This window comes from Cervus elaphus, chromosome 6 (genome assembly GCF_910594005.1).
Source record: "Cervus elaphus chromosome 6, mCerEla1.1, whole genome shotgun sequence".
Classification (NCBI taxonomy): Eukaryota; Metazoa; Chordata; class Mammalia; order Artiodactyla; family Cervidae; genus Cervus; species Cervus elaphus.
Window position 1 is genome coordinate 15981140 of NC_057820.1, and position 26677 is coordinate 16007816.

General features: G+C 38.1%; 1 protein-coding gene across 6 annotated transcripts in view; it reads right to left on the reverse strand.

Annotated features, from left to right (window-relative positions):
• ARHGAP24 (Rho GTPase activating protein 24) overlaps positions 1 to 26677 on the reverse strand; it is a 542216-nt gene that overhangs the window by 41264 nt on the left and 474275 nt on the right. For all 6 annotated transcript variants that reach the window (XM_043906273.1, XM_043906278.1, XM_043906275.1 and 3 more), the window contains one exon: positions 16767 to 16974. In XM_043906273.1, the coding sequence (XP_043762208.1) occupies positions 16767 to 16974 (208 nt within the window). The remainder of the gene's footprint in view (positions 1 to 16766; positions 16975 to 26677) is intronic.

Genomic DNA, 26677 nt, shown 5'->3' on the forward strand with positions numbered 1-26677 from the left:
CACTTCTGCAGCCCACTGTCTGTCTACCATGTCCCAAGTTGTGCTTAGAACACCATATGTATAAGAATGCATATAAAGATTATCTGGGGATTTGCCCAAAATGCAGATTCCTAGGTATCCTTAATCCTTTTAAATCTGAACGAGAGTTACTGGGGTCTGGGCATCTGGACCGTGAGATCTCTCTCTGGGTCATTCTTTTCCAAAATAATGTTTGAGAATCTGTCGTGTGTCCCTTTCAAGGTCACTTTTTATAACTCAGGTCAGTAAGTCTCAAAATTATATGGCTACCCAGAGATTAAAATTAAAATGTGTCTGGCTTTTCTGTCTCCTAAACTTTAGGCTTTTTATTTATTTATTTATTTGCATTTACATCTGTAGACTTGAAGTGTGTTTAGTGATCCTGAATCAGTCACCAACACAAATGAAAAATAAAACAGGAGAAGAGGAGGAGGGATGAAGGCAGAATGAGCTCAGTATACGGGGGAGGGCAGCTGGGGTACCTGGGACAGCAGCTGTCTTATGGGATTCTTGGACAGAGTGTGGAAAATTGCAGCCTTCTCCAGCCTTCTGTCTTAGCTCTTGAAGGTGGTGGTGTAAGTGTGTAGTTATTTTGTTGCTGAGCAATTAATGCTACAATGTGACACCCACATGGCCATTTTTGACCCTACCTTCTCAGCTCTTCCAAACTGCATCTTTCTTAACAGCTGATACCATCTGGAGAGCTTTGGAAACAAAATAACACTTGGCTCCTAATCTGGTTTCACACATTCTGCATTTCATTTTTGTCCCTTCAATGTGGGGAAGTTTAACATAAAATGTTATATTTTGATTTGTTTCACTTTGAAACAGAAATAATGAAGAAAAGAATGGTTAGGAACTCCAACATCTGTTGTTTTTTACAGTTGACATAAACCGATTAAATACAAATTTTTTCAGGTCAGTGAAAGCGTCCTTTCTCACAGAATTCCCTTTGGTCAAGGAGTCTGTGGAAATACCTCATCTAACTGTAGGAACAACAAGTCATTCATATATAAAGGTCTCAAACCTGGACCTCAGAACTGGGAAAACAGCATTTTATGCCATTAAAGAAGAGTAGAAAGTGCCTGGTCTCATAAAAGCTGGCACATGCACTTGCAATTTCTAAATTGAAGCAGTCTATGTTCTAAATTTCTTTTTCTCAAACCATATTTTTTTCTCTTGTAACACAAGATATTTCCTTTCATTCAAATATGAAATATTAACTTCCAAATGGATCCACAGCTTCAAAAGTACAGGCTGATTTATGAACATAGATGCTCAGCAGCATATGACTAATATATGCAAAACATTGAAAACAACAACAAAGGAGAATTAGACAAGCCCCTACGATGGTATGATGAATTATTATCAGTTTAGCTCAGTCGCTCAGTCGTGTCCGACTCTTTGCGACCCCATGGACTATGAATTATTACATTATCCCTGACATCATGTTTATGAAAATTACTTAGTGACATGGAAAGTTGTTTATGATACAGTGTTACCATGAAAAGGAAAAATACAAAAACTGTGTGATTCCAGTATCTGTGTGTGTATATATATATATGTATATATAAATCTGCATTTAGATATATCTCTATTTTTATTCTCTACATATCAACTTATATATGTGTATATATATATGTATATATAAAACAAGAGCTCTCTGGGTTGTTTAGTTTTAAAATATACATCTTTCCTTCTTATATGCTTCTATATTCTAAATTGTATACAAAATGTTATAATTTAAAATGTGATTTTACTGTTTATATAAAATTTTAATAGCACTATACTTTTATAATTATAAAATGTTATTTAAAAAGCTCACTTTAAAACTCAAATTTTTGAGCTTAATATTAGAGCTAAAGTACTATTTGGCCTTAATATTAAAATTAAAGATGGTCTTTGCAGAATTCCTGTGAGATTTTCTCTACAGATTTTAATAAAGATGAAAGCTAAATTTGGTGACTCTTTGGTGAGATATAAACTTTGTTAGAATAAACAGGGGATAATATTTATTCATTCTTATTCTTTAACATAATTCACAAAGAAAAATTTCTGTACTTTGCTTTATATATTAATATCTAGTCAAAACATTGTGCACGATCTATATTTTTTAACTTAATTCTTTTTTTAGATCACTTTGATGATGAACATTGGTGAGAATAACTTGAACTAGTAAATGTTCCCAGGCAGTTTTTCTTCACATCCCCCAAAACTGAAACCTCTACTAGGACTTGATCACATGAAATTTTAAACCCAGCCAATTCACTAAAAAATCTGATGGGCTGAATACTGTACTTTGGAAATGTACACATTTCCAAAAGTAATTCACTCTCCTTGGAAAATTATGGATTATTTATTCCCAAATAATGTAGTTTACAATTACACTTGGTTACAAACATGTTACTTTTTTTATTTTGTGGTCCATGAATTTGGGAAATCTTTTTTTTTTTTTTAATCAGCAGCAATTTGCCTATCTACCTCCCTATGACTGAGGGACTCAAGTTTAACAATTTACTTAGGAAAACAAGCATATTCAGATTGCTAGAGTGTCATATCATGATCTCTTTTGATTTTCATCTCTAGCTCCTGGTCAGAGCTCCTAAAACCCTTGCAATTTCCTAAATTATAAGAATATAGAAGCACCTTTTGTTATTTGCTTTTTATCCCTGGTTCCTAAAATAGTTATGGAATGAAGAAAGAGAAAGGAGTCTTTGTTAATCCTACCAAGTTCTTTCAACTGTGCCTGAATTTACTTAAGGCATCCTTGAGAAAGTCCCTAAGGATGATGTGGGGTGGAGTGGGTGAAGGGTTGTTGCCAAAGAAACCAATCAGGTGAATAGAAGGTTGGAACCTTAGCCCCAATGATTAATCAACCATGCCTATGGCAAGAATACTGGAGTGGGCTGCCATTTCCTTCTCTAGTGGATCTTCCCAACCCAGGGATTGAATGTATGTCTCTTGAGTCTCCTGCATTGGTAGGTGGATTCTTTACCACTGTGCCATCTAGAAAGTCCCTGCGTAACGAAGTCTTCATAAAAATTTCCTCACTGAAGGGGTTTGGAAAACTCCTAGGTTAGTGAACATGTCCAAGTGCAAGGAAGGTGGTATAAGTGGGGAGGGTGTGACTGTTCCGAGCCCCTCCGCCATCCCTGCCCTATGCCTTTCTTTCATCTGTGTTCCTGAATTGTATCCTTTTATCACAAACCAGTCGTCTAGTAAATGGACTGTTTTCCTGAATTCTGTGAGCTCTTCTGCAAATGATTGAGCTTGAGGACTCTGATTTATGGCTGGATGGTCAGAAGTATAGGTGATAACCTGGCGGGACTCATGACTGGTGCCTGAAGTGGGTGGGGGTGGTGAGGCAGTCTTGTGGAAATGAGCCCTTAACCTGTGGGGTATGAACTAACTCTGGGTAGTTACTGTCAGAACTGATTAACTCAGGACAGTCAGTGCACGACCATCAAGACCTGGAGAATTTGCTTGTTGTGGAAAACCCACATGTTTGGTGTCAGAAGTGCTCTGTGGGTAGATTAGTAGAAAATATCAGTTTTCTCTCACAGAGTGGTTTTTTCTCTTTAGTATGTAAATAAATTTTTTCCATTTGTTTAAGTGTCTTTCAATGAATTTCCATTTCACTTAGAATAAAAATGACATTTCTTATCATAACCTACTACATTGTTCAGGATCAACCTCTTTCATCTCATCTCCAAGGACGTCATTGGTAAATTTTACCCAAGATATGTGGAGGAAATGATACAACCTATATATACTTTTTCTGAAAATAGAGATTGAGTAACTTTCCCGCTACTTTTGAGACCAGAATTTCTTTGATAACAGAAGTAGTCAAAAGCACTACAAAAAACTGCTGAGTCAGTAACCATGATGCATATGGGTTCACAAATCCTCAGCAAGTTGCTTCCAAGTCAGATACAGCAAAATATTAAGAGTAATACATCACAACCAAAAGTGGTTTATTCTAGGAGTGCAAAGATGGCTTAACATTTAAAATCCACCTCATTAACATAATTAAACAGAAGAATCATAAGATTTCTACAGTAAATATGGAAAAAGTCGGTTTGATAAAATTCAGTTGTCAGTCATTATTAAAACTGTTAGCAAACCAGAAATAAAAGAATATTTTCAAACATGATAAAGGGCAACATACACAAAACTTATAGCTACCATCATGAGTAATAGCAAAAAACTAAAAACTTCCCTCTACATATAAGAAACATATGTCCACTCACCATTCTTGTAGAATAGTTCTTAGCAAGGACAAAAAAATCAAGAAAAAGGAATACAAAGCATATCAAAAAGGAAGAAATAAAACTCTCATTATATACAGTCAACAAGATCATGTATAGAGAAAATCCTAAAGGATCTAAAAAACACAATCCTCTAGCATTTATAAATAAATTTATCAAGTTTGTAGGAAAAAATATCTCTATAAAAATCATATTTATATAATCTAGCAGAATAATTAAGAAAATTAAACATAAAAAACAATGCTATTCACCAAAGCATTAAGGATGAATGTAACAAAACAGAGCAAGATCTTACAGTGAAAATTACAAAACATTGCTGAAATATGAAAAGTCCTAATGACACATGGAGATGGGCTATGTTCAAGGATTAGAAGATTTCATATTCTTACACTGTCACTTTTCTCCTAATTGATTTCTAGAGTCAATGAACTATCTATCAAAATCCTAATAGGCTTCTTTCGTAAACACTGACACACACTAAATTTTTTAGAGATATGCAAATGTCATAGAATATACAAAACAATCTTGTAAAGAACAAAGTTGGGGAACTTACTCCACTTTATTTCTAGATTTTAAAGCTATCGTGATTTTCTCCTAAAATAACATCCCACAAATTCTTCCTTTCCTGTACACGTGTGCCACTTCTATCCATTAAGCTCTGGAGTTTATTTCCCTTCCCTGAAATCTAGGCTGCCCCTGTTTCGTGACTTGCTTTGATCAATGCAGTGCTTACAAGCTTCCATATTCGCTCTCTTAGAACCTTGAGCCATAATGTCACTGAGTCTGAATAATCTGATAGAGATTAAAGTTTCATGAAGAGATGCTCTGCTGGATGTGAGGCTTCAAAGAGAGAGAGCGGACCACGCAGCCTCCAGCTACCTCCCGTGTATGCTAAGTTGTTTCAGTCATTTCTGACTGTTTGAGACTCCATGGACAGTAGCCCACCTGGCTCCTCTGTCCATAGGATTCTCTGGGCAAGAATATTGGAGTGGGTTGCCATGACCTCCTCCAGGGGATCTTCCCTACCCAGGGAACGAACCTGTGTCTCTTAACGTCTGTTGCTCAACCACTGGCACCACCTTGGAAGCCCAGCTAGCTTAGTCAACTCAGATAATGCTCCAGACATGTGAGTGATGCCTTCTTAGATCCTTCAGACTTAACTGATCTATATTAATCAACACCACGTGTTGGAGAAATGAGGACATCCTTACCAAGTCCTGCCTAAATTGCTGATTTACGAACAAGTGATTGGTTGTTCTTGCTGATGCCACAATATTTGGGGGTCAGTTCATATACCAGGGTAGAAATCTGACTGAGCAAATGAATGACATTCCTTTTTCTCAAAGCAGGCTAGTAACATCATCATATCATGCCTTATGCTGAAATACTCTCTGTAAGTCTCTTCTACAGATTTTCTAGGGAACAGGCAGCTTCTGTAGATACACTTCAGAAATTAAAAGATAAAGACATTTTTGTGCAGCATGAAATTAACTGAAAGAACTTTCTGATTAAATTTCTGATTGTAAAAGTAAGGTTTACAGATCTGAAAGAGACACGTGCACCCCAATGTTCATTACAGCACTGTTTATAATAGCCAGGACATGGAAGCAACCTAGATGCCCATCAGCAGATGAATGGATAAGGAAGCTATGGTACATATACACCATGGAATATTACTCAGCCATTAAAATGAATTCATTTGAATCAGTTCTAATGGGATGGATGAAACTGGAGCCCATTATACAGAGTGAAGTAAGCCAGAAAGATAAAGACCAATACAGTATACTAACGCATATATATGGAATTTAGAAAGATGGTAACGATAACCCTATATGCAAAACAAAAAAAGAGACACAGATGTACAGAACAGAATTTTGGACTCTGTGGGAGAAGGCGAGGGTGGGATGTTTCGAGAGAACAGCATCGAAACATGTATATTATCTAGGGTGAAACAGACCACCAGCCCAGGCTGGATGCATGAGACAAGTGCTCAGGCCTGGTGCACTGGGAAGACCCAGAGGAATCGGGTGGAGAGGGAGGTGGGAGGGGGGATCGGGATGGGGAATACATGTAAATCCATGGCTGATTCATGTCAATGTATGACAAAAACCACTACAATATTGTAAAGTAATTAGCCTCCAACTAATAAAAATAAATGAAAAAAAAAAAAAGTAAGGTTTACTGAATTTATAGTATAAAAAAGGGGAGTACGTTCCTCATCATTACACAAAATTAATGTTTATCTTTTCTTATATTTTCTTTGGTCTCAATGTATTAATGCATTTTATGAAAAAAATGAATTTTTTTTGCAATTGGGATCATATTTTATATAAAGTTTATTGTTAGCCTATAGTTATCAGGAAATAATTACTTACAGGGCACATCTCTTCTTACAAGTACCCTAAGACATATAAAATAGACGCTTATTCTCACATTTAGCAAAGATCTGTTATCAGAAACACACTTAAAATGCTTATGTCAGGAGAATTTTTAATAAATAAACTTTACTATTAGGGTCATCTGCGTGTACTGAGACCATTACACAAATACAAAGAAAAAGGTCATTGAAATTTATCAGTGTCGTATGAAGTTCATTGCACAAAATATTGTTTTCTCATAATGTGATATTTTATTATGAGAATGCCATTGACAAACTTTTTTCTAATTTTAGCACAAAACTTTACATTTCTCCTAGATAAACCATTGTTTACATATTCTAAACAGGCCTGAACTATGGAACCACTGAACTTTATTTTTTTCAAAGTATAGACTACGACATGAGGGTCCCCCACCAAAAGTATATCTGCAAATGTATTCTCTGACCTTAGTTTTGAATTCATTTCCTTACCTCCACATTTAATTTTCTATCAAAGGGATTTATGAATCTTTATGATTCATATGATACTTTTTTGTAAAATTAATTTACCTGTCTTATTTTTCCATTTATCATTATATAATTAGCATTTTTTTTAACATTTTAATAACTAAGCAACATTTTATTATGTTAATCACACTACTGCTAGAGACAATAGATTGGTGTTCATTCTTCAGTATTATAGAGATTGTAAGAAACAACTCTGCATTTCAATTTTTGCACAGATTTTGTTTTTTTTCTAGGATTAGGTTTTCCTTATGGGGTCTTGAAATATATTACCAAATTTCAAATTTCTTTAGAAAGACTACAATGATCTACGCTAATCATGAGGGTGCCTACTTCAACACACCTTGCCAGCACTGAGTAGTATTATTGTTCAGGATTTTGTTAATGTGACCAGTAAAAGGACATCAAATGAGTTAACATGATTTTTTAAAAATTATTATTAGCACAAACCCATACTCTCAACGATACTTCCCTTACCTTGTATCAAGTATTCAAGAGTCTTCTTGTCTATTTGTTCTATAGACCTGTGTCTATCCATGTGATAATTCTATACTTTCAAAGAGAAAGTACACTACACAATTACCTCTAATAGTAAGAAAAGTTACAATATAAATGTTCAACATTACTGAAGTAGTTATATGTGACATAGCTGCAGACTGAAACAATTATTAAAAATTATGCTTATAGAGTTTGCCAACAATCAGATGCTAAATTAGAATATGTTGGCATAAGGGCGTTTTGCAACTATTGATATGAAAAAAAAACTTGTTTCTGTTGAATTAAAAAAAAAAATGAAGAGGTAATTAACAAAATATTGTCAGTGCTCAACTCAATTAGTGGAGTTATGGGTGCTTTACGCATTCTTTGCTGGAACTTTCATTATTTTCTAAATTGCACCAAGCTATATACTTTTCCTTGCTTCCTTGCAAATCTTTTCTAGATTAGGGTGGGGCTATATATTTAAGACACAATGCTTTTAATTACAGTGTCAATATCCCAAGCTGTTGATCAACACTTTAAATATTCTTTAGCTGAAAGAATTCAAAGAAACATCAAACAAGAGAAGACTGCTATTTTAAAAATTCACTTTTCCTTGCAGAAGAAGGTAAACTTCCAAACTCATTCTATGAGGCCACCATCACCCTAATTCCAAAACCAAAGATGCCACAAAAAAAGAAAACTACAGGCCAATATCACTGATGAACATAGATGCAAAAGTCCTTAACAAAATTCTAGCAAACAGAATCCAACAACATATTAAAAAAATCATACACCATGACCAAGTGGGCTTTATCCCAGGAATGCAAGGATTCTGTAATATCCACAAATCAATCAATGTAATACACCACATTAACAAATTGAAAGATAAAAACCATATGATTATCTCAATAGATGCAGAAAAAGCCTTTGACAAAATTCAACATACATTTATGATTAAAACTCTTCAGAAAGCAGGAATAGAAGGAACATACCTCAACATAATAAAAGCTATATATGACAAGCCCACAGAAAGCATTACCCTCAATGGTGAAAAATTGAAAGCATTTCCCCTAAAATCAGCAACAAGACAAGGGTGCCCACTCTCACCACTACTGTTCAACATAGTGTTGGAAGTTTTGGCCACAGCAATCAGAGCAGAAAAAGAAGTAAAAGGAATCCAGATAGGAAAAGAAGAAGTGAAACTCTCACTGTTTGCAGATGACATGATCCTCTACATAGAAAACCCTAAAGACTCTACCAGAAAATTACTAGAGCTAATCAATGAATATAGTAAAGTTGCAGGATATAAAATTAACACACTGGGGAGGAGCCAAGATGGCGGAGGACTAGGACGTGGAGACCACTTTCTCTCCTACAAATTCATCAAAAGAATAACTGAATGCAGAGCAAACTTCACAAAACAACTTCTGATCGCTAGCTGAGGTCATCAGGCGCCCAGAAAAGCAGACCATTGTCTTCGAAAGGAGGTAGGACAAAATATAATAGATAAAAAGTGAGACAAAAGAGCTAAGGACGGAGACCCGTCCCGGGAAGGGAGTCTTAGGCGGCCTTGCTTGGGCTAGGGTCCGGACCTGAGTGCCCTGAGGACAATCCGAGGGAGCTTCTGTGAGGTGCCAACTTGAACTGTGGGAGACCAAAAGAGAGAGAGAAAATTAACCGGCCGGAACACACTGCCGGCCGTTCGCAGAACAAAGGGACGGAGAAAGTCCCGAGAAGAGCTCGCAGGCTGCGGACCGGCCCAGCCCCGCCGGAGGCAGGAGGCAGGGGGGAGGGGAAGGTCGCGGCAAGACACAGAGCGCAGGCACCCGACCGGCGCGGGCGGGGACTGGGGCTGGGGACGCGGAGGGCAGAAGGCGCGCGCACCCGACTGGCGCCAGCGGAAACTGAGACTGGGTCCGCGGAAGGGAGTGAGTGCGCCACACCTGGGGAGAGTGTGCCCACCAAGCCCCTGGCTGCCTGGACCGCTCTGACGGGGAAGGCACAGAGAGCAGGCGCAGCTTTTCCTTCCGCGCTTTTGTGTAACACCCGAGGGCTGGAACCTCGCGCAGCGCGGGGCGCGCTCCATATAGAACAGCCGGGAGCCTGAGCAGCGCAGACGCAGAAAGCAGCGTCAGCCCCTTCCGGCAGCGCCAGCTCCTCCCCGCAGCGCCAGCCCATCCCCGCAGCGTCAGCCCCTCCCAGCAGCGCAACGGAACTAGCTACCTGAATAAGAGTCCACCTCGCCCGCCTGTGTCAGGGCGGAAATGAGGCTCTGAAGAGACCGGCAAACAGAAGCCAAATAAACAAGGGGAACCGCTTCAGAAGGGACCGGTGCAACAGATTAAAATCCCTCTAGAAAACACCGACTATACCGGAAGGGGCCTGTAGATACCGAGAAGTGTAAGCTGGAACGAGGAGCTATCTGAAACTGAGACGAACCCACACTGACCGCAACAGCTCCAGAGAAATTCCTAGATATATTTTTACTTTTTTTTTTCTAAGTAAGGAAAAAAAAAAAATTTTTTTTTCTTTTTATATTTTTTCTTTTTTATTTTTTCTCTTTTATTTTCCTTTAAAATTCCCTATTACTCCCCCATTACTCCTTAACTTTCATTTTCATAGATTTTTACGATTTTTTTAATTAGGGGGGGAAAATTTTTTTTTTCTTTCTTTTTTTTTGTTTTTTTTCTTTTTTTTTTTTCTTTCCGTTTTCTCTTTTATTTTCTATTTTTCTTTTTCTCTTATTTCTTTTAAAGTCCTCTAGTACTCCTCTACTACTCTTCATTTTCATTTTCACTACACTATAACCTTACAAAAAAAAAAAGAGAGAAGCCCTATCTTTAAACTGAAGATTATTCTCTCCCAATCTTGACTCTCTGTTTTCTACCTCAGAACACCTCTATTTCCTCCTTTCCCCTTCTCTTCCCAATCCAATTCTGTGAATCCTTGTAGGTGTCTGAGATACGGAGAACACTCTGGGAACAGACAGCTGCGTAGATCTGTCTCTCTCCTCTTGAGTCCCCCTTTTTCTCCTCCTGCTCATCTCTTATCTCCCTCCTCCCTTTTCTCCTGTTCATGTAACTCTGTGAACCTCTCTGGGTGTCCCTAACGGGGGAGAATCTTTTCGCCATTAACCTAGAAGTTTTATTATCAGTGCTGTATAGTTGGAGAAGTCCTGAGACTACAGGAAGAATAAAACTGAAATCCAGAGGCAGGAAACTTAAGCCCAAAACCTGAGAACACCAGAAAACTCCTGACTACATGGAACTTTAAGTAATAAGTGACCGTCCAAAAGCCTCCATACCTACACTGAAACCAACCACCACCCAAGAGCCAATAAGTTTTAGAGCAAGACATACCACGCAAATTCTCCAGCAACACAGGAACATAGCCCCGAATGTCAACATACAGGCTGCCCAAGGTCACACCTAACACATAGACCCATCTCAAAACTCATTACTGGGCACTCCATTGCTCTCCAAAGAGAAGAAATCAAGTTTCACGCACCAGTACACTGACGCAAGCTTCCCTAACCAGGAAACCTTGACAAGCCAATCGTCTAACCCCACCCACTGGGTAAATCCTCCACAATAAAAAGGAACCACAGACCTCCAGAATACAGAAAGTCCACTCCAGACACAGCAATCTAAACAAGATGAAAAGGCAAAGAAATACCCAACAGGTAAAGGAACATGAAAAATGCCCACCAAGTCAAACAAAAGAGGAGGAGATAGGGAATCTACCTGAAAAAGAATTTAGAATAATGATAATAAAAATGATCCAAAATCTTGAAAACAAAATGGAGTTACAGATAAATAGCCTGGAGACAAAGATTGAAAAGATACAAGAATTATTTAATAAAGACCTAGAAGAAACAAAAAAGAGTCAATTAAAAATGAACAATGCAATGAATGAGATCAAAAACACTTTGGAGGGAACCAAGAGTAGAATAACGGAGGCAGAAGATAGGATAAGTGAGGTAGAAGATAAAATGGTGGAAATAAATGAAGCAGAGAGGAAAAAAGAAAAAAGGATCAAAAGAAATGAGGACAACCTCAGGGACCTCTGGGACAATGTGAAACGCCCCAACATTCGAATCTTAGGAGTCCCAGAAGAAGAAGACAAAAAGAAAGGCCATGAGAAAATACTCGAGGAGATAATAGCTGAAAACTTCCCTAAAATGGGGAAGGAAATAGCCACCCAAGTCCAAGAAACCCAGAGAGTCCCAAACAGGATAAACCCAAGGCGAAACACCCCAAGACACATATTAATCAAACTAACAAAGATCAAACACAAAGAACAAATATTAAAAGCAGCAAGGGAAAAACAACAAATAACACACAAAGGGATTCCCGTAAGGATAACAGCTGATCTATCAATAGAAACCCTCCAGGCCAGAAGGGAATGGCAGGACGTCCTGAAAGTAATGAAAGAGAATAACCTACAACCTAGATTACTGTATCCAGCAAGGATCTCATTCAGATATGAAGGAGAACTCAAAAGCTTTACAGATAAGCAAAAGCTGAGAGAATTCAGCACCACCAAACCAGCTCTTCAACAAATGCTAAAGGATCTTCTCTAGACAGGAAACACAGAAAGGTTGTATAAACGTGAACCCAAAACAACAAAGTAAATGGCAACGGGACCACACCTATCAATAATTACCTTAAATGTAAATGGGTTGAATGCCCCAACCAAAAGACAAAGATTGGCTGAATGGATACAAAAACAAGACCCCCATATATGCTGTCTACAAGAGACCCACCTCAAAACAAGAGACACATACAGACTAAAAGTGAAGGGCTGGAAAAAAATATTTCATGCAAATGGAGACCAAAAGAAAGCAGGAGTCGCAATACTCATATCAGATAAAATAGACTTTCAAATAAAAGCTGTGAAAAGAGACAAAGAAGGACACTACATAATGATCAAAGGATCAATCCAAGAAGAAGATATAACAATTATAAATATATATGCACCCAACATAGGAGCACCACAATATGTACGGCAAACACTAACGAGTATGAAAGAGGAAATTAATAGTAACACAATAATAGTGAGAGACTTTAATACCCCACTCACAACTATGGATAGATCAACTAAACAGAAAATTAACAAGGAAACACAAACTTTAAATGACACAATGGACCAGCTAGACCTAATTGATATCTATAGGACATTTCACCCCAAAACAATCAACTTCACCTTTTTCTCAAGTGCACACGGAACCTTCTCCAGAATAGATCACATCCTGGGCCATAAATCTAGTCTTGGAAAATTCAAAAAAATTGAAATCATTCCAGTCATCTTTTCTGACCACAGTGCAGTAAGATTAGATCTCAATTACAGGAAAAAAATTGTTAAAAATTCAAACACCTGGAGGCTAAATAACACGCTTCTGAATAACCAACAAATCATAGAAGAAATCAAAAAAGAAATCAAAATATGTATAGAAATGAATGAAAATGAAAACACAACAACCCAAAACCTATGGGACACTGTAAAAGCAGTGCTAAGGGGAAGGTTCATAGCATTACAGGCTTACATCAAGAAACAAGAAAAAAGCCAAATAAATAACCTAACTCTACACCTAAAGCAATTAGAGAAGGAAGAAATGAAGAACCCCAGGGTTAGCAGAAGGAAAGAAATCTTAAAAATTAAGGCAGAAATAAATGCAATAGAAACTAAAGAGACCATAGCAAAAATCAACAAAGCTAAAAGCTGGTTTTTTGAAAAAATAAACAAAATTGACAAACCATTAGCAAGACTCATTAAGAAACAGAGAAGAACCAAATTAACAAAATTAGAAATGAAAATGGAGAGATCACAACAGACAACACTGAAATACAAAGGATCATAAGAGACTACTACCAGCAGGTCTATGCCAATAAAATGGACAACTTGGATGAAATGGACAAATTCTTAGAAAAGTATAACTTTCCAAAACTGAACCAGGAAGAAATAGAAGATCTTAACAGACCCATCACAGGCAAGGAAATCAAAACTGTAATCAAAAATCTTCCAGCAAACAAAAGCCCAGGACCAGATGGCTTCACAGCTGAATTCTACCAAAAATTTAGAGAAGAGCTAACACCTACCTTACTCAAACTCTTCCAGAAAATTGCAGATGAAGGTAAACTTCCAAACTCATTCTATGAGGCCACCATCACCCTAATTCCAAAATCAGACAAAGATGCCACAAAAAAAGAAAACTACAGGCCAATATCACTGATGAACATAGATGCAAAAATCCTTAACAAAATTCTAGCAAACAGAATCCAACAACATATTAAAAAAATCATACACCACGACCAAGTGGGCTTTATCCCAGGAATGCAAGGATTCTTCAATATCCGCAAATCAATCAATGTAATACACCACATTAACAAATTGAAAGATAAAAACCATATGATTATCTCAATAGATGCAGAGAAAGCCTTTGACAAAATTCAACACTCATTTATGATTAAAACTCTCCAAAAAGCAGGAATAGAAGGAACATACCTCAACATAATAAAAGCTATATATGACAAACCCACAGCAAGCATCACCCTCAATGGTGAAAAATTGAAAGCATTTCCCCTGAAATCAGGAACAAGACAAGGGTGCCCACTCTCACCACTACTGTTCAACATAGTGTTGGAAGTTTTGGCCACAGCAATCAGAGCAGAAAAAGAAGTAAAAGGAATCCAGATAGGAAAAGAAGAAGTGAAACTCTCACTGTTTGCAGATGACATGATCCTCTACATAGAAAACCCTAAAGACTCTACCAGAAAATTACTAGAGCTAATCAATGAATATAGTAAAGTTGCAGGATATAAAATTAACACACAGAAATCCCTTGCATTCCTATATACTAACAATGAAAAAACAGAAAGAGAAATTAAGGAAACAATACCATTCACCATTGCAACAAAAAGAATAAAATACTTAGGAGTATATCTACCTAAAGAAACAAAGGACCTATACATAGAAAACTATAAAACACTGATGAAAGAAATCAAAGAGGACACAAACAGATGGAGAAACATACCGTGTTCCTGGATTGGAAGAATCAATATTGTCAAAATGGCTATTCTACCCAAAGCAATCTATAGATTCAATGCAATCCCTATCAAGCTACCAACGGTATTTTTCACAGAACTAGACCAAAGAATTTCACAATTTGTATGGAAATACAAAAAACCTCGAATAGCCAAAGTAATCTTGAGAAAGAAGAATGGAACTGGAGGAATCAACCTGCCTGACTTCAGACTCTACTAGAAAGCCACAGTCATCAAGACAGTGTGGTACTGGCACAAAGACAGAAATATAGACCAATGGAACAGAATAGAAAGCCCAGAGATAAATCCACGAACCTATGGACACCTTATCTTTGACAAAGGAGGCAAGGATATACAATGGAAAAAAGACAACCTCTTTAACAAGTGGTGCTGGGAAAACTGGTCAACCACTTGTAAAAGAATGAAACTAGAACACTTTCTAACACCATACACAAAAATAAACTCAAAATGGATTAAAGATCTAAATGTCAGACCAGAAACTATAAAACTCCTAGAAGAGAACATAGGCAAAACACTCTCCAACATAAATCACAGCAGGATCCTCTATGACCCACATCCCAGAATATTAGAAACAAAAGCAAAAATAAACAAATGGGACCTAATGAAACTTAAAAGGTTTTGCACAACAAAGGAAACTATAAGCAAGGTGAAAAGACAGCCCTCAGATTGGGAGAAAATAATAGCAAATGAAGCAACAAAGGATTAATCTCAAAAATATACAAGCAACTCCTGCAGCTCAATTCCAGAAAAATAAATGATCCAATCAAAAAATGGGCCAAAGAACTAAACAGACATTTCTCCAAAGAAGACATACAGATGGCTAACAAACACATGAAAAGATGCTCAACATCACTCATTATCAGAGAAATGCAAATCAAAACCACAATGAGGTACCATTACACGCCAGTCAGAATGGCTGCTATCCAAAAGTCTACAAGCAATAAATGCTGGAGTGGGTGTGGAGAAAAGGGAACCCTCTTACACTGTTGGTGGGAATGCAAACTAGTACAGCCGCTATGGAAAACAGTGTGGAGATTTCTTAAAAAACTGGAAATAGAACTGCCATATGACCCAGCAATACCACTTCTGGGCATACACACTGAGGAAACCAGATCTGAAAGAGACACGTGCACCCCAATGTTCATTGCAGCACTGTTTATAATAGCCAGGACATGGAAGCAACCTAGATGCCCATCAGCAGATGAATGGATAAGGAAGCTGTGGTACATATACACCATGGAATATTACTCAGCCATTAAAATGAATTCATTTGAATCAGTTCTAATGAGATGGATGAAACTGGAGCCCATTATACAGAGTGAAGTAAGCCAGAAAGATAAAGACCATTACAGTATACTAACACATATATATGGAATTTAGAAAGATGGTAACGATAACCCTATATGCAAAACAAAAAAAGAGACACAGATGTACAGAACAGAATTTTGGACTCTGTGGGAGAAGGCGAGGGTGGGATGTTTCGAGAGAACAGCATCGAAACATGTATATTATCTAGGGTGAAACAGATCACCAGCCCAGGTTGAATGCATGAGACAAGTGCTTGGGCCTGGTGCACTGGGAAGACCCAGAGGGAGCCGGTAGAGAGGGAGGTGGGAGGGGGGATCGGGATGGGGAATACATGTAAATCCATGGCTGATTCATGTCAATGTATGACAAAAACCACTACAATATTGTAAAGTAATTAGCCTCCAACTAATAAAAATAAATGGAAAAAAAAAGATACTTTGCATTCCTCAAAAAAAAAAAATAAATAAATAAAAATTCACTTTTCCAATGCCCAAGTTTAATACTTGATTTGAGACCAAAGGAAAAGAATAAATAATAATGTTTTAAGGGGGGAAAAGCATAGCAGAGAAAGACACCTAATACCACATTTTTGATTCTGTAACTTAATAATCACAATCCATCTTTGCGAGGTCATATAATTCATCTTCTAAACTGTGACAATATCAATTCAAGTTATGCCATCTCAGCTTACAGCAACCTTTCAGTTTAGTTAGAGTGTCTCCTTCTTAGTAAAATCATGAAATCTACCTGTCAAATGATGGCTTTTCTCCGCAGTCAAAAGCATCCTGCAGTTCCTTGACCAGATTAGCCTGGCCTGGCAGTCGGAAGAGACCCTCCTCCTTCAGCCCCCTTTGTCGGATGAAGTCCACACACTGCTCCACCAACATCGGAGCCATGCGGTTCCCATACCTCTTCTCATAGCGAACAGTATCTTCCAGTTTCTGTCCAAAAATGCCTGGAGAAATAAAGGATCACAATGAATTTGAAAAATTAATCTGTTCCTACTACGTAAGTTTAAGCAAACTCTGGAAGATAGCGAAGGACAGGGAGACCTGGTTCTCTGCAGTCTATAGGGTGGCAAAGAGTTGGACACGACTTAGCGACTGAACAACAACTATTACTACTTCTTTGTTCTAACTACTGGACCACAAGAGAATTCCCCTCTCTTCACTTTTGTTTTCTTTTTGAAATAAAAGGGCACCTTCTGTTTTCAGTCAAGTGATGATGCCATGATTATAATGAAGGTAATAAACCATGAAAAGAGACACAGGATTTTCACCCATATAAAATATTTCAGACAGTGTCTGCTCTTTAAAATCTTAAGCTATTAATTTACTGGAAAGAAAAAAAAATTGAATTATGAAGCTTTATGTTCTACAAGTGAGGAGACAGGGTCATGGTGATTTTTCCTAACAGGAATGAGTATCTGATTACATATTGTCTAGAATTAGCAGCACATGGGGGTAATAAAAATCAAAACCATTTTGGCTAGTTTTATTCATTGTTTTTAGATACTTACACATAATGCATTTCTTTGTGCATGCATTTGGGGCTGAATATCCCCCACTCTTTATCCTTCGTACCCCACTGATTAAGGAACAATGCCTCTAAAATACACTAATATGAGTTGGAACTTGGAAAAATAATCAACCAATGAGAAAAGAGGAAGAAAAGGAGCCAAAGCAAATATGATTCCAATGTTCCCAGATGGGATGAATATTACTGAAAGGTTTTAATGGCCTAATGAGTTTCATAAAAGGGGAAGAAAAATTAGTGGTGCATGTTGAAACTATGTAAGACTCTAGAATGTTTGGGGAATTATTTCAAAACCGTTAAGTTCAGGATTTAACAATAAGAACATATGCTTTACTTCTCTATCGGTAAAATAATTTATGTATGGATTCAGTAAAGTAAAACCATCACATTCCATGCAATAAACACTTGCTACTAAAGAGAATATTCTTAGCCTAGGCAGAAACAAAAACACAACAAATGAAACTATTCTCCACCTGGTATCCAGTCTAGCACTAACATATTCCTTTGAGGAAAAAGGCTTGCATGATCCGATATTAATATTTTAAGTGCCTATAAAACAATTGGAAATTAGCTGAGTTTGTAGACTTTGCAACAAGCAGTTTCTCGAAAATGGTATGTTAGACGTCGGAATCACTGATCTCTGGCTTTCCTGTCACTCCCAGCAGTGTCCAATACTTTATGAAGTGGTGATAATGATTTGAAACTCTTAGTATTTTAATAACAAAGCTTGAAAATTGACCATGAAGGAAGAACACTGACTGTTTCTCGATGGAGCTCTTTCATGCTTTCTTGCCTGGAATGTTTGGATTCTATCCTGCCAAAATTAAGGAGATAGCCTTTCAGAGGCACTTATAAATTAAATAAAAAAAATAATGCTAACATTAGGGAATAAATCTTATCTATCTGATTTTTCACTTCTTTTTTTTTTTTTTTTTTTTGGACTGACACATTATTAATACTTAAGGTATCTCCCTAAATCCAGCAGAAAATCTATTAAAGATGTTCCAGTTCAACCTCAATGTGTGCTACACATGAGAATCAAACTTCCAAGATTTAGTTTTATGCAGTAATGAAAAACAGTCAAACATTCTTTTCTGATCAGGGTTCCTTTATTCCCCAAAACTCAGGGAGGTGATAAAGGATACAGTAAGTTTTGCTTTAGAAGGGTACTCTGGTTTTCTTTTTTTCCCCCTGTTACACATAGGCTTGCCTGTATGATAAGAATTTTCTTAAGTATAGCAACAAACTAAAAGCCAAGAGCCCCCAACATTCATTCATGCATTAAGTACCTAACACGCACTGTTGTTGACATGTATTCCCTTATTTCCATAATAAATATACATGGTAGCTATGAAACTGAGAGAGATTAAATACATAAGGTTAGTTACACAGCTGGAGAAGGCAATGGCACCCCACTCTAGTACTCTTGCCTGGAAAATCCTATGGATGGAGGAGCCTGGTAGGCTACAGTCCACGGGGTTGCGAAGAGTCGGACACGACTGAGCGACTTCACTTTCATTTTTCACTTTCATACTTTGGAGAAGGAAATGGCAACCCACTCCAGTGTCCTTGCCTGGAGAATCCCAGGGACAGGGGAGCCTGGTGGGCTGCCATCTATGGGGTCGCTCAGAGTCGGACACGACTGAAGTGACTTAGCAGTGGCAGCAGCAGTTATACAGCCCCAAGTCACAGAATGGAAATCCTTATCTAGACTTAGCCTTACAAATCTTTGCTTGTCTCTGAGTACCTGTCCTCTTCCACTTTATTTAACTCAATTATCATGTGTTTCCATTTTCTAGTAATTTAAAATATTAATAAATTCTAAAAGTGAAGAAAACAGCATACCTTTTCTGTGCTCTGAAAAATGGTAATAGCGAGGCTGTATTTATGTATGCCAGGCATGGGTACAAGCAGTTTATCTGCACTCCTTTTACTTAAAACTCACAGCATTGTATGAGGTAGGCACCACCATTTTGCTGAGGAGGAGACTAAAGCACAAGTAAGTAACTTGCTGAACGTCACAAGGTAAAAGGTGGAACCAGGATTTGATCAAGGCTGTTGAATTTCAGAGCGACTGTGTGTGCATTACAAAATATTGCACAGTGGGCATAATGGCTAAAAATTGAGTTACAGAGGAAGGGCTGACTCATTGGAAAAGACCCTGATGCTTGAAAAGACTGAGGTCAGGAGGAGAAGGAGGGCAGAGGATGAGATGGTTGGATGGCATCACTGAATCAATGGATTTGAATTTGAACAAACTTTGGGAGATGGTGAAGAACAGGGAAGCCTGGAGTGTTGTAGTCCATGGGGTCATAAAGAGTTGGACACAACTTAGTGACTGATCAACAATAATCTCAGATATGCAGATGACACCACCCTTATGACTGAAAGTGAAGAAGAACTAAAGGGCCTCTTGATGAAAGGGAAAGAGGAGAGTGAAAAAGTTGGCTTAAAGCTCAACATTCAGAAAACTAAGATCATGGCATCCGGTCTCATCACTTCATGGCAAATAGATGGGGAAACAGCGGTTGACTTTATTTTTCTGGGCTCCAAAATCACTGCAGATTGTGATTGCAGCCATGAAACTAAAAGACAGTTACTCCTTGGAAGGAAAGTTATGACCAACCTAGATAGCATATTAAAAAGCAGAGACATTACTTTGCCAACAAAGGTCCGTCTAGTCAAGGCTATGGTTTTTCCAGTGGTCATGTATGGATGTGAGAGTTGGACTATAAAGAAAGCTGAGCACCAAAGAACTGACTCTTTTGAACTGTGGTGTTGGAGAAGACTCTTGAGAGTCCCTTGGACTGCAAGGAGATCCAACCAGTCCATCCTAAAGGAGATCAGTCCTGGGTGTTCATTGGAAGGACTGATGCTGAAGCTGAAACTCCAATAATTTGGCCACCTCATGTGAAGAGTTGACTCATTTGAAAAGACCCTGATGCTGGGAGGGATTGGGGGCAGGAGGAGAAGGGGAGGACAGAGGATGAGATGGCTGGATGGCATCACCGACTCGATGGACATGGTTTTGTGTAAACTCTGGGAGTTGGTGATGGACAGGGAGGCCTGGCGTGCTGCGATTTCATGGGGTCGCAAAGAGTTGGACACGACTGAGTGACTGAACTGAACTGATACCTATTTAGCAACAGAATATGTAAAAGAGTTTTAGAATGTAGACAATACGTACACATGCTTAGAATTCCTGTGGGGAAAACAGTAATTTTCTGTTGTTTATCCAGTCTTGCAAAGCATTAGGTAATGATTAGTTGCATACCCCCCAGCCTGTAGCATTGGAAATAGAATGTTCCAAAGGTCTCTGACTTACAAAGGTAGATGGTGGATCAACTTCACTATAAGAATTTTTTGTTTTTGGTGTGGAACCCAGGGAGAAATTGTGTGCTTAGTCAGTCACTCATGTACGACTCTTTGTGAGCCACAGACTGTAGCCTGCCAGGCTCATTTATCCATGGGGATTCTCCTGGCCAGAATACTGGAGTAGGTCGCCATGCCCTCCTCCAGGGGATCTTCCCAACCCAGGGATGGAACTCAAGTCTCCCTCGTTGCAGGTGGATTCTTTACCATCTGAACCACCAAGGAAGCCCAGGGGGAAACTGGAGTTGCAGAAATAGAGAATGGAGGCAAGGGCGCAGGTAGAGCGGGAAAGGGAAGGAGCAATGAACTGACAGATTGGGACTGACATATATACACTACCATGTCTAAAAGAGATAGCTAGTGGGAACCTGCTGCATAGTAAACGGAGCTCAGCTCTGTACTCTGTGGAGACTTAGAGAGGTGAGACTGGGCGTGGGGTGGGAGGGAAGCTCAAGAGGGAGGGGATATATGTATACATATGGCTGATTCACTTCCTTGTACACCGGAAACTAACACAAATTGTAAAGCAATTATACTCCAATAAAAGAAGCTGCTTTATTTAGAACTTCAACATTTAAACTTCAAATTTTAAAATGGACAACAAAAAAAGCACAAATTTTGATGTGCGATCCCCATCTAGCAGCATGAAGAAGAGGACACACTGATTGGTAGATTATTAACAGGAATATCCCCTGTGATGTGAGTCTTGCAAGCAGTTCCAGCTATGCCCATGTAAATTCTCAGAGAGGTTTCACATTCCCTAACAAAAGCATCCTTGGAATTTCTGGGGGAAAACAATCCATTATGCATATTTTCCCCTAGACGTACATTGATGGTGTCATAAAGCATCATTCAGGACGTGACTTTCCACCAGACTGAGAAAGTAAATCACACAGGTGATTTTTATTATATCTGTGGGAATCTGTTTCAGCTGGAGGGAGACACAGAGGGAGAGGAAAAAAAAAAATATAAAGAAAATCTAAATAGCTTCAGGATTTGTGAGGTTCTTCCTTTATATACTCCATAGCTAGAGGCAGCCTGTGGCATTACTGTGATCAGCAAAGTATATTCAAATTCTACTCATTGCATAAATAAATAAATAAAATACAAAGCCAAACATCTTTAGACTCTCCATGGATTGTAATTATTCACTTTGTTCCTTGATTCTGAACTAAGTATAACATTGGCTGCATTTTATCACTTCCTATCTTCTTGCTGATCTGTTACAATATTGCCTCCAACACCGTCATTTCACTAAGAGAGCTTTCAGAATAATTACCAATAACTACCTAGTTGCCACATCATTGGACAGACTTAATTTTTGCAGTGCTTTAGGGTTCACTCCCTTTAAAACCATCAATCTCACTCTTCTTACTGATACTTCTCACATCTTATATAATTCTTGCCTTCCAGAATGTTCTTTTCAGTCTCCTTCTTGATTATGCAATCTACTACACCCTTCTTATAAGTTTGCTGGTCCTCTGGATTCTGTGCACAGCTCAGCTTTCACCTCACTTTACACAATTTCTTTGTTGGATTCCACTCAATCTCACAGTGTAACAATTGTTCCCAGATTTGTATCTCAATCTGGACCCCTCTTGCACTGGATATCCAAGTGCTCATTAGACCCCTCAACATGGGTATCTCAAAACATTGTCAAACTCAAAATTTTTAAAACTGTCTGAACTATTTTTCTTCAAAACCTGTCATACTTCCTATAATCCTGATTTTGGTTCTCAGAACCAGCGATCCCCCCAAACATTTGAAGGGCCATCTGAGAATAGACCTAGATTGCACTTTCCTTCACAACCCTCATTTAACGACCACAATGGTCCCTTCCAAACTCATTGCCATTAGATCCTCAATACTTCTTAACTGACTTTTATAGAGCCAAGTTCCCAAGTCAGGCAAGTGTTGCCATAGTGATTGCCATAATATTTAAATCAGATCATGCCACGTTTTTTTTTTGTTTAATTTCTTCCAATGGTACCCACTGGCTAACCAAGCTCATTTTCATGAAATGTGTGTGCTCATTCGTGTCCGACTCTTTGCAAACCCATGGGTTGTGGCTCAACAGGATCCTCTGTTAATGGGTTTTTTTCAGGTAAGAATACTGGAGCAGGCTGCCATGTCATCTTCTAGGGGATCTTCCTGACCCAGGGATGGAAACTGCATCTCCTGCATTGGCAGATGGATTCTTTACCACTGAGCTACCTGGAAGCCCTTTCATGAAATATAGTCTCTGTAATCCAGTCTCTGACGCTCCATCCACAATTCAATCAACCGGCGTTTAGGTGGCACCCTTTCTATGCCAGATGCTGGGCCATATTCACCCTCATTACTGCTGCTCCCTCAAAAACAACCTACTCAGTAATGATATTGAACTATTTGTTGTTTCCTATGTGTGTTATGACTTATTATATCTTTGAGTGTCCTGGTAGAACATAAGTCTTACTATCAAGAGTCAGCCTAGGAAAGCTTATCCTGAAAAATTCAACTCATATAATCTCATATGTTAAGTCCTTATAAACATTCCCTCATACCCACCCCAGTCACAAACGTGTTATGTTTCTTCTTTGATTTCTTAACATATCACTTTCTAATTATTTATTTAGATCCTTATCCACACGGGACTAGTTTCCCACCAGTCAAAAAAGGATTGTTTAAAAAATAAAAAAAAAAGATTATACTTTCACAATTATTATAAGAAGAAAATAGTCTACATTTATTATTATTAAAAATGATGCTGGATAACAGTTTATACTACTATTTACTTTATAAACTGAAGGGAAGTTTGAGTAAATTTCTTAAGGTTCTGCAGACACAAGGACTGAACTGGGATTTGTGACAGATATGAAGGACTCCAAGGCTCATACTTCGTTCTATCATCGTGTCCTGGTATGAATGTTTGTGTCCCTTCCAAATCTCTATGTTGAAAATCTAATTCCTATGGGAATGATTTTTGGAGTCAGGGCCTTTGAGAGGTGATTAGGTCATGAGTATCCCTTCCCCTTGGTGGCTCAGATGGTAAAGAATCTGCCTGCAATGCAGGAGACCCTTGTTTGATCCCTGGGTTGGGAAGATCCCCTGAAGGACATGACAACCCACTCCAGTATCCTTGCCTGGAGAATACCATGGACAGAGGAGCCTGGTGAGCTACAGTCCACGGGGTCACAAAGAGTCAGACATGACTGAGTGACTAACTCTTTCACCCTAGGTCATGAGTGCAAAATTCTCATGAGTGGGTTGGCCAGAAAGCATTGGGTTGGCCAAAAAGTTAGTTTGAGTTTTGCCATAAGATGTTATGAAAGACTTGAATGAACTTCTTGGCCAACCCAAATATCTTTATAAAAAGGACCCCAGAGAGCTCTCTCCCTCTTTTTCTTTCTACTCCTTGAAAATGTAACAAGTGGACAATCTGCAATCCAGAAGAGGGCACTCACTGGAACCCAATCATGCTGGCTTTATATCAGTCTTTCAACCTTCAGAACCATGAGAAATAAATTTCTGTTGTTTAGAAGCCACCCAGGCTATGGCATTTTGTTATAGCAGCTTGAATGGACTTAGGCACACTCTCTTGTTCTCTGGAACTCAATACCAAAGTGGGTAAGGATTGAGTGTTCCATAAACATCTGTGGAATTAATGTAGGCATTAAAACAAAATACTTCACCCCCTCAATTAAAGGAAATAAATGAATAACTCCAAGGTAAAATGAAACTTATCAAGACTTCAAAAGTTGTGGTACTGATTTCTATAAAAAATTGAAAACAAAAAAGTCTTTGTTGATGAAAAAGGTACAAGTTAGCCAATTTCTTGGTCATTACATAAATTTTCTACTATCAACAATTTTTCAGAGTTTCCTGATGCTTCCATCCCACAGTCATAGAAAGAATTTGCTTTTACTTATATTTCTACTTACTACAACTCTGCTAGCAGAATAAGTCTTCGTATGACCAGGATTGTAATAATTTTCAATTAAAACTGAACATATGCCCATGGTAAATGGACAAATCAAAATAAAAGACATAGTACAGAACTAAGAAGCAAAGTCAGCCAAGGCTTACTTTGGTCTCTCACCAGCAGTTTCTAAGTGGCCAACAAACCTTACATGAACAGAAACCTTTGAATTCAAGAAGCTCAGAATCTATATAACAAACAACCAAGGAATTTGGTGAAAGCTTGACTCTCCTTGCCAGAATGGGGAACAAGGGAGAAAAATAAAGTCTTGAAATAATCAAGAAAGTGTAATAATGTGAAAATAGTGACCGGGTAGCATTGGTCTAAGACCAGCAGAATAATTAGCAGAGTAATTAAACTTATCATTTACATTCAGGTACCAAGCCACAGAATTTACATGCATTTTTTTTATTTGACACTCACAGACATTCTACAAGGGCATCTCCCTTCTATAAACAGACTCAGAGATGCAAGGTGACCTAAAGTCATACATACAAAAAGCAGTAGATCTGGGATATAAACACAGGCCTATATGATTCTAAAAGTCTTCCTTTTTTACTGGATTATATTAATTCAATTCAGACATAAATTTTTTCACAGGAACACTGACCACTCTCTTAGGATCATGTAGTAGAAAATGCCTTTCCATAACTTCCAAAGATCAAATCTGATTTCAGGTAGTTCATATGAATCACTGTTTTTCCAGATGAACCCATAGTGAGTCTTCTTATTCAAAAGCTCCTCAAAATTCATACATAATTTGTTGTAGTGCTTTTTACAGATTAAATAATTAGTTTTCTTTATGCTTCCTTATCCTCAAGGAGGGTGTGAGCTCATAGATTCCAGGCAACCTGTTTTGTTTGCTTTCTCACTCCCAGAATCACTTGGTAGGTGATTCTGTAAAACTGTGATGTGTGAATTGATGAACTATTAATACTTACAGCACCATTTAAAATTACATGGATTTAAATAGCATTCTGTTGGACAAGTCAATTTCCATAAATGTGATTATAATATCCAAAATATACAACTAACTTAAAAATTTTTGGTTGTATTCATTATTACTATAAAGATATTCTATTCTGTTATTGCCTACGAACTAGTAGGTTATAATACTGTAGGTCACCAGTTTGCAATAAATCTTAAATCGTGGATTGAAAAGACCTATTGCTGTTTCTAACTTTCAGAAGAAATAAATATATATATATAATATATATATGTAAACACACACAGATATACACACACACACTCACATATATATATATCTTATCACAAATGTGTTTAAGAGCACTTGAAGATAGCTATGAAGATAAAGTGGCCTGATGGCAGCATGCAAGAAATATAAGGGAGGACTTCCCTGGTGGTACAGTAGATAAGAATCCATCTACCAATGCTGGAGATAATGAGTTCGATCGCTGGTCTGGGAAGATTCCACATGCTACTGAGTGCTCTAGAGCCCAGAAGCCGCTACTACTAAGCCCACGTGCCGCAACTACTGAAGCCTGAGCCCTAAAGCCTGTGCTCCAAAACAAGAGAAGCCACCAGCGAGACGTCCACGCACCACAACTAGAGAGCAGCCTCCACTCCCTACAGCTGGAGAAGAACCCACGCAGCAACGGAGATTCGGTGCAATCAAAAGTAAATCAATCAATCAATTTAAAACAGTAGATATAAGAAGAGTAAAGAATACAAGAGGTGAACAGAGACAGCCTGATGAAGAAGTGAGAGCCAACACTGATACGAAGTGTGGGCCGACAGCAGAGGAGGGACAAGGACAGAAGCCAAGCAGCGG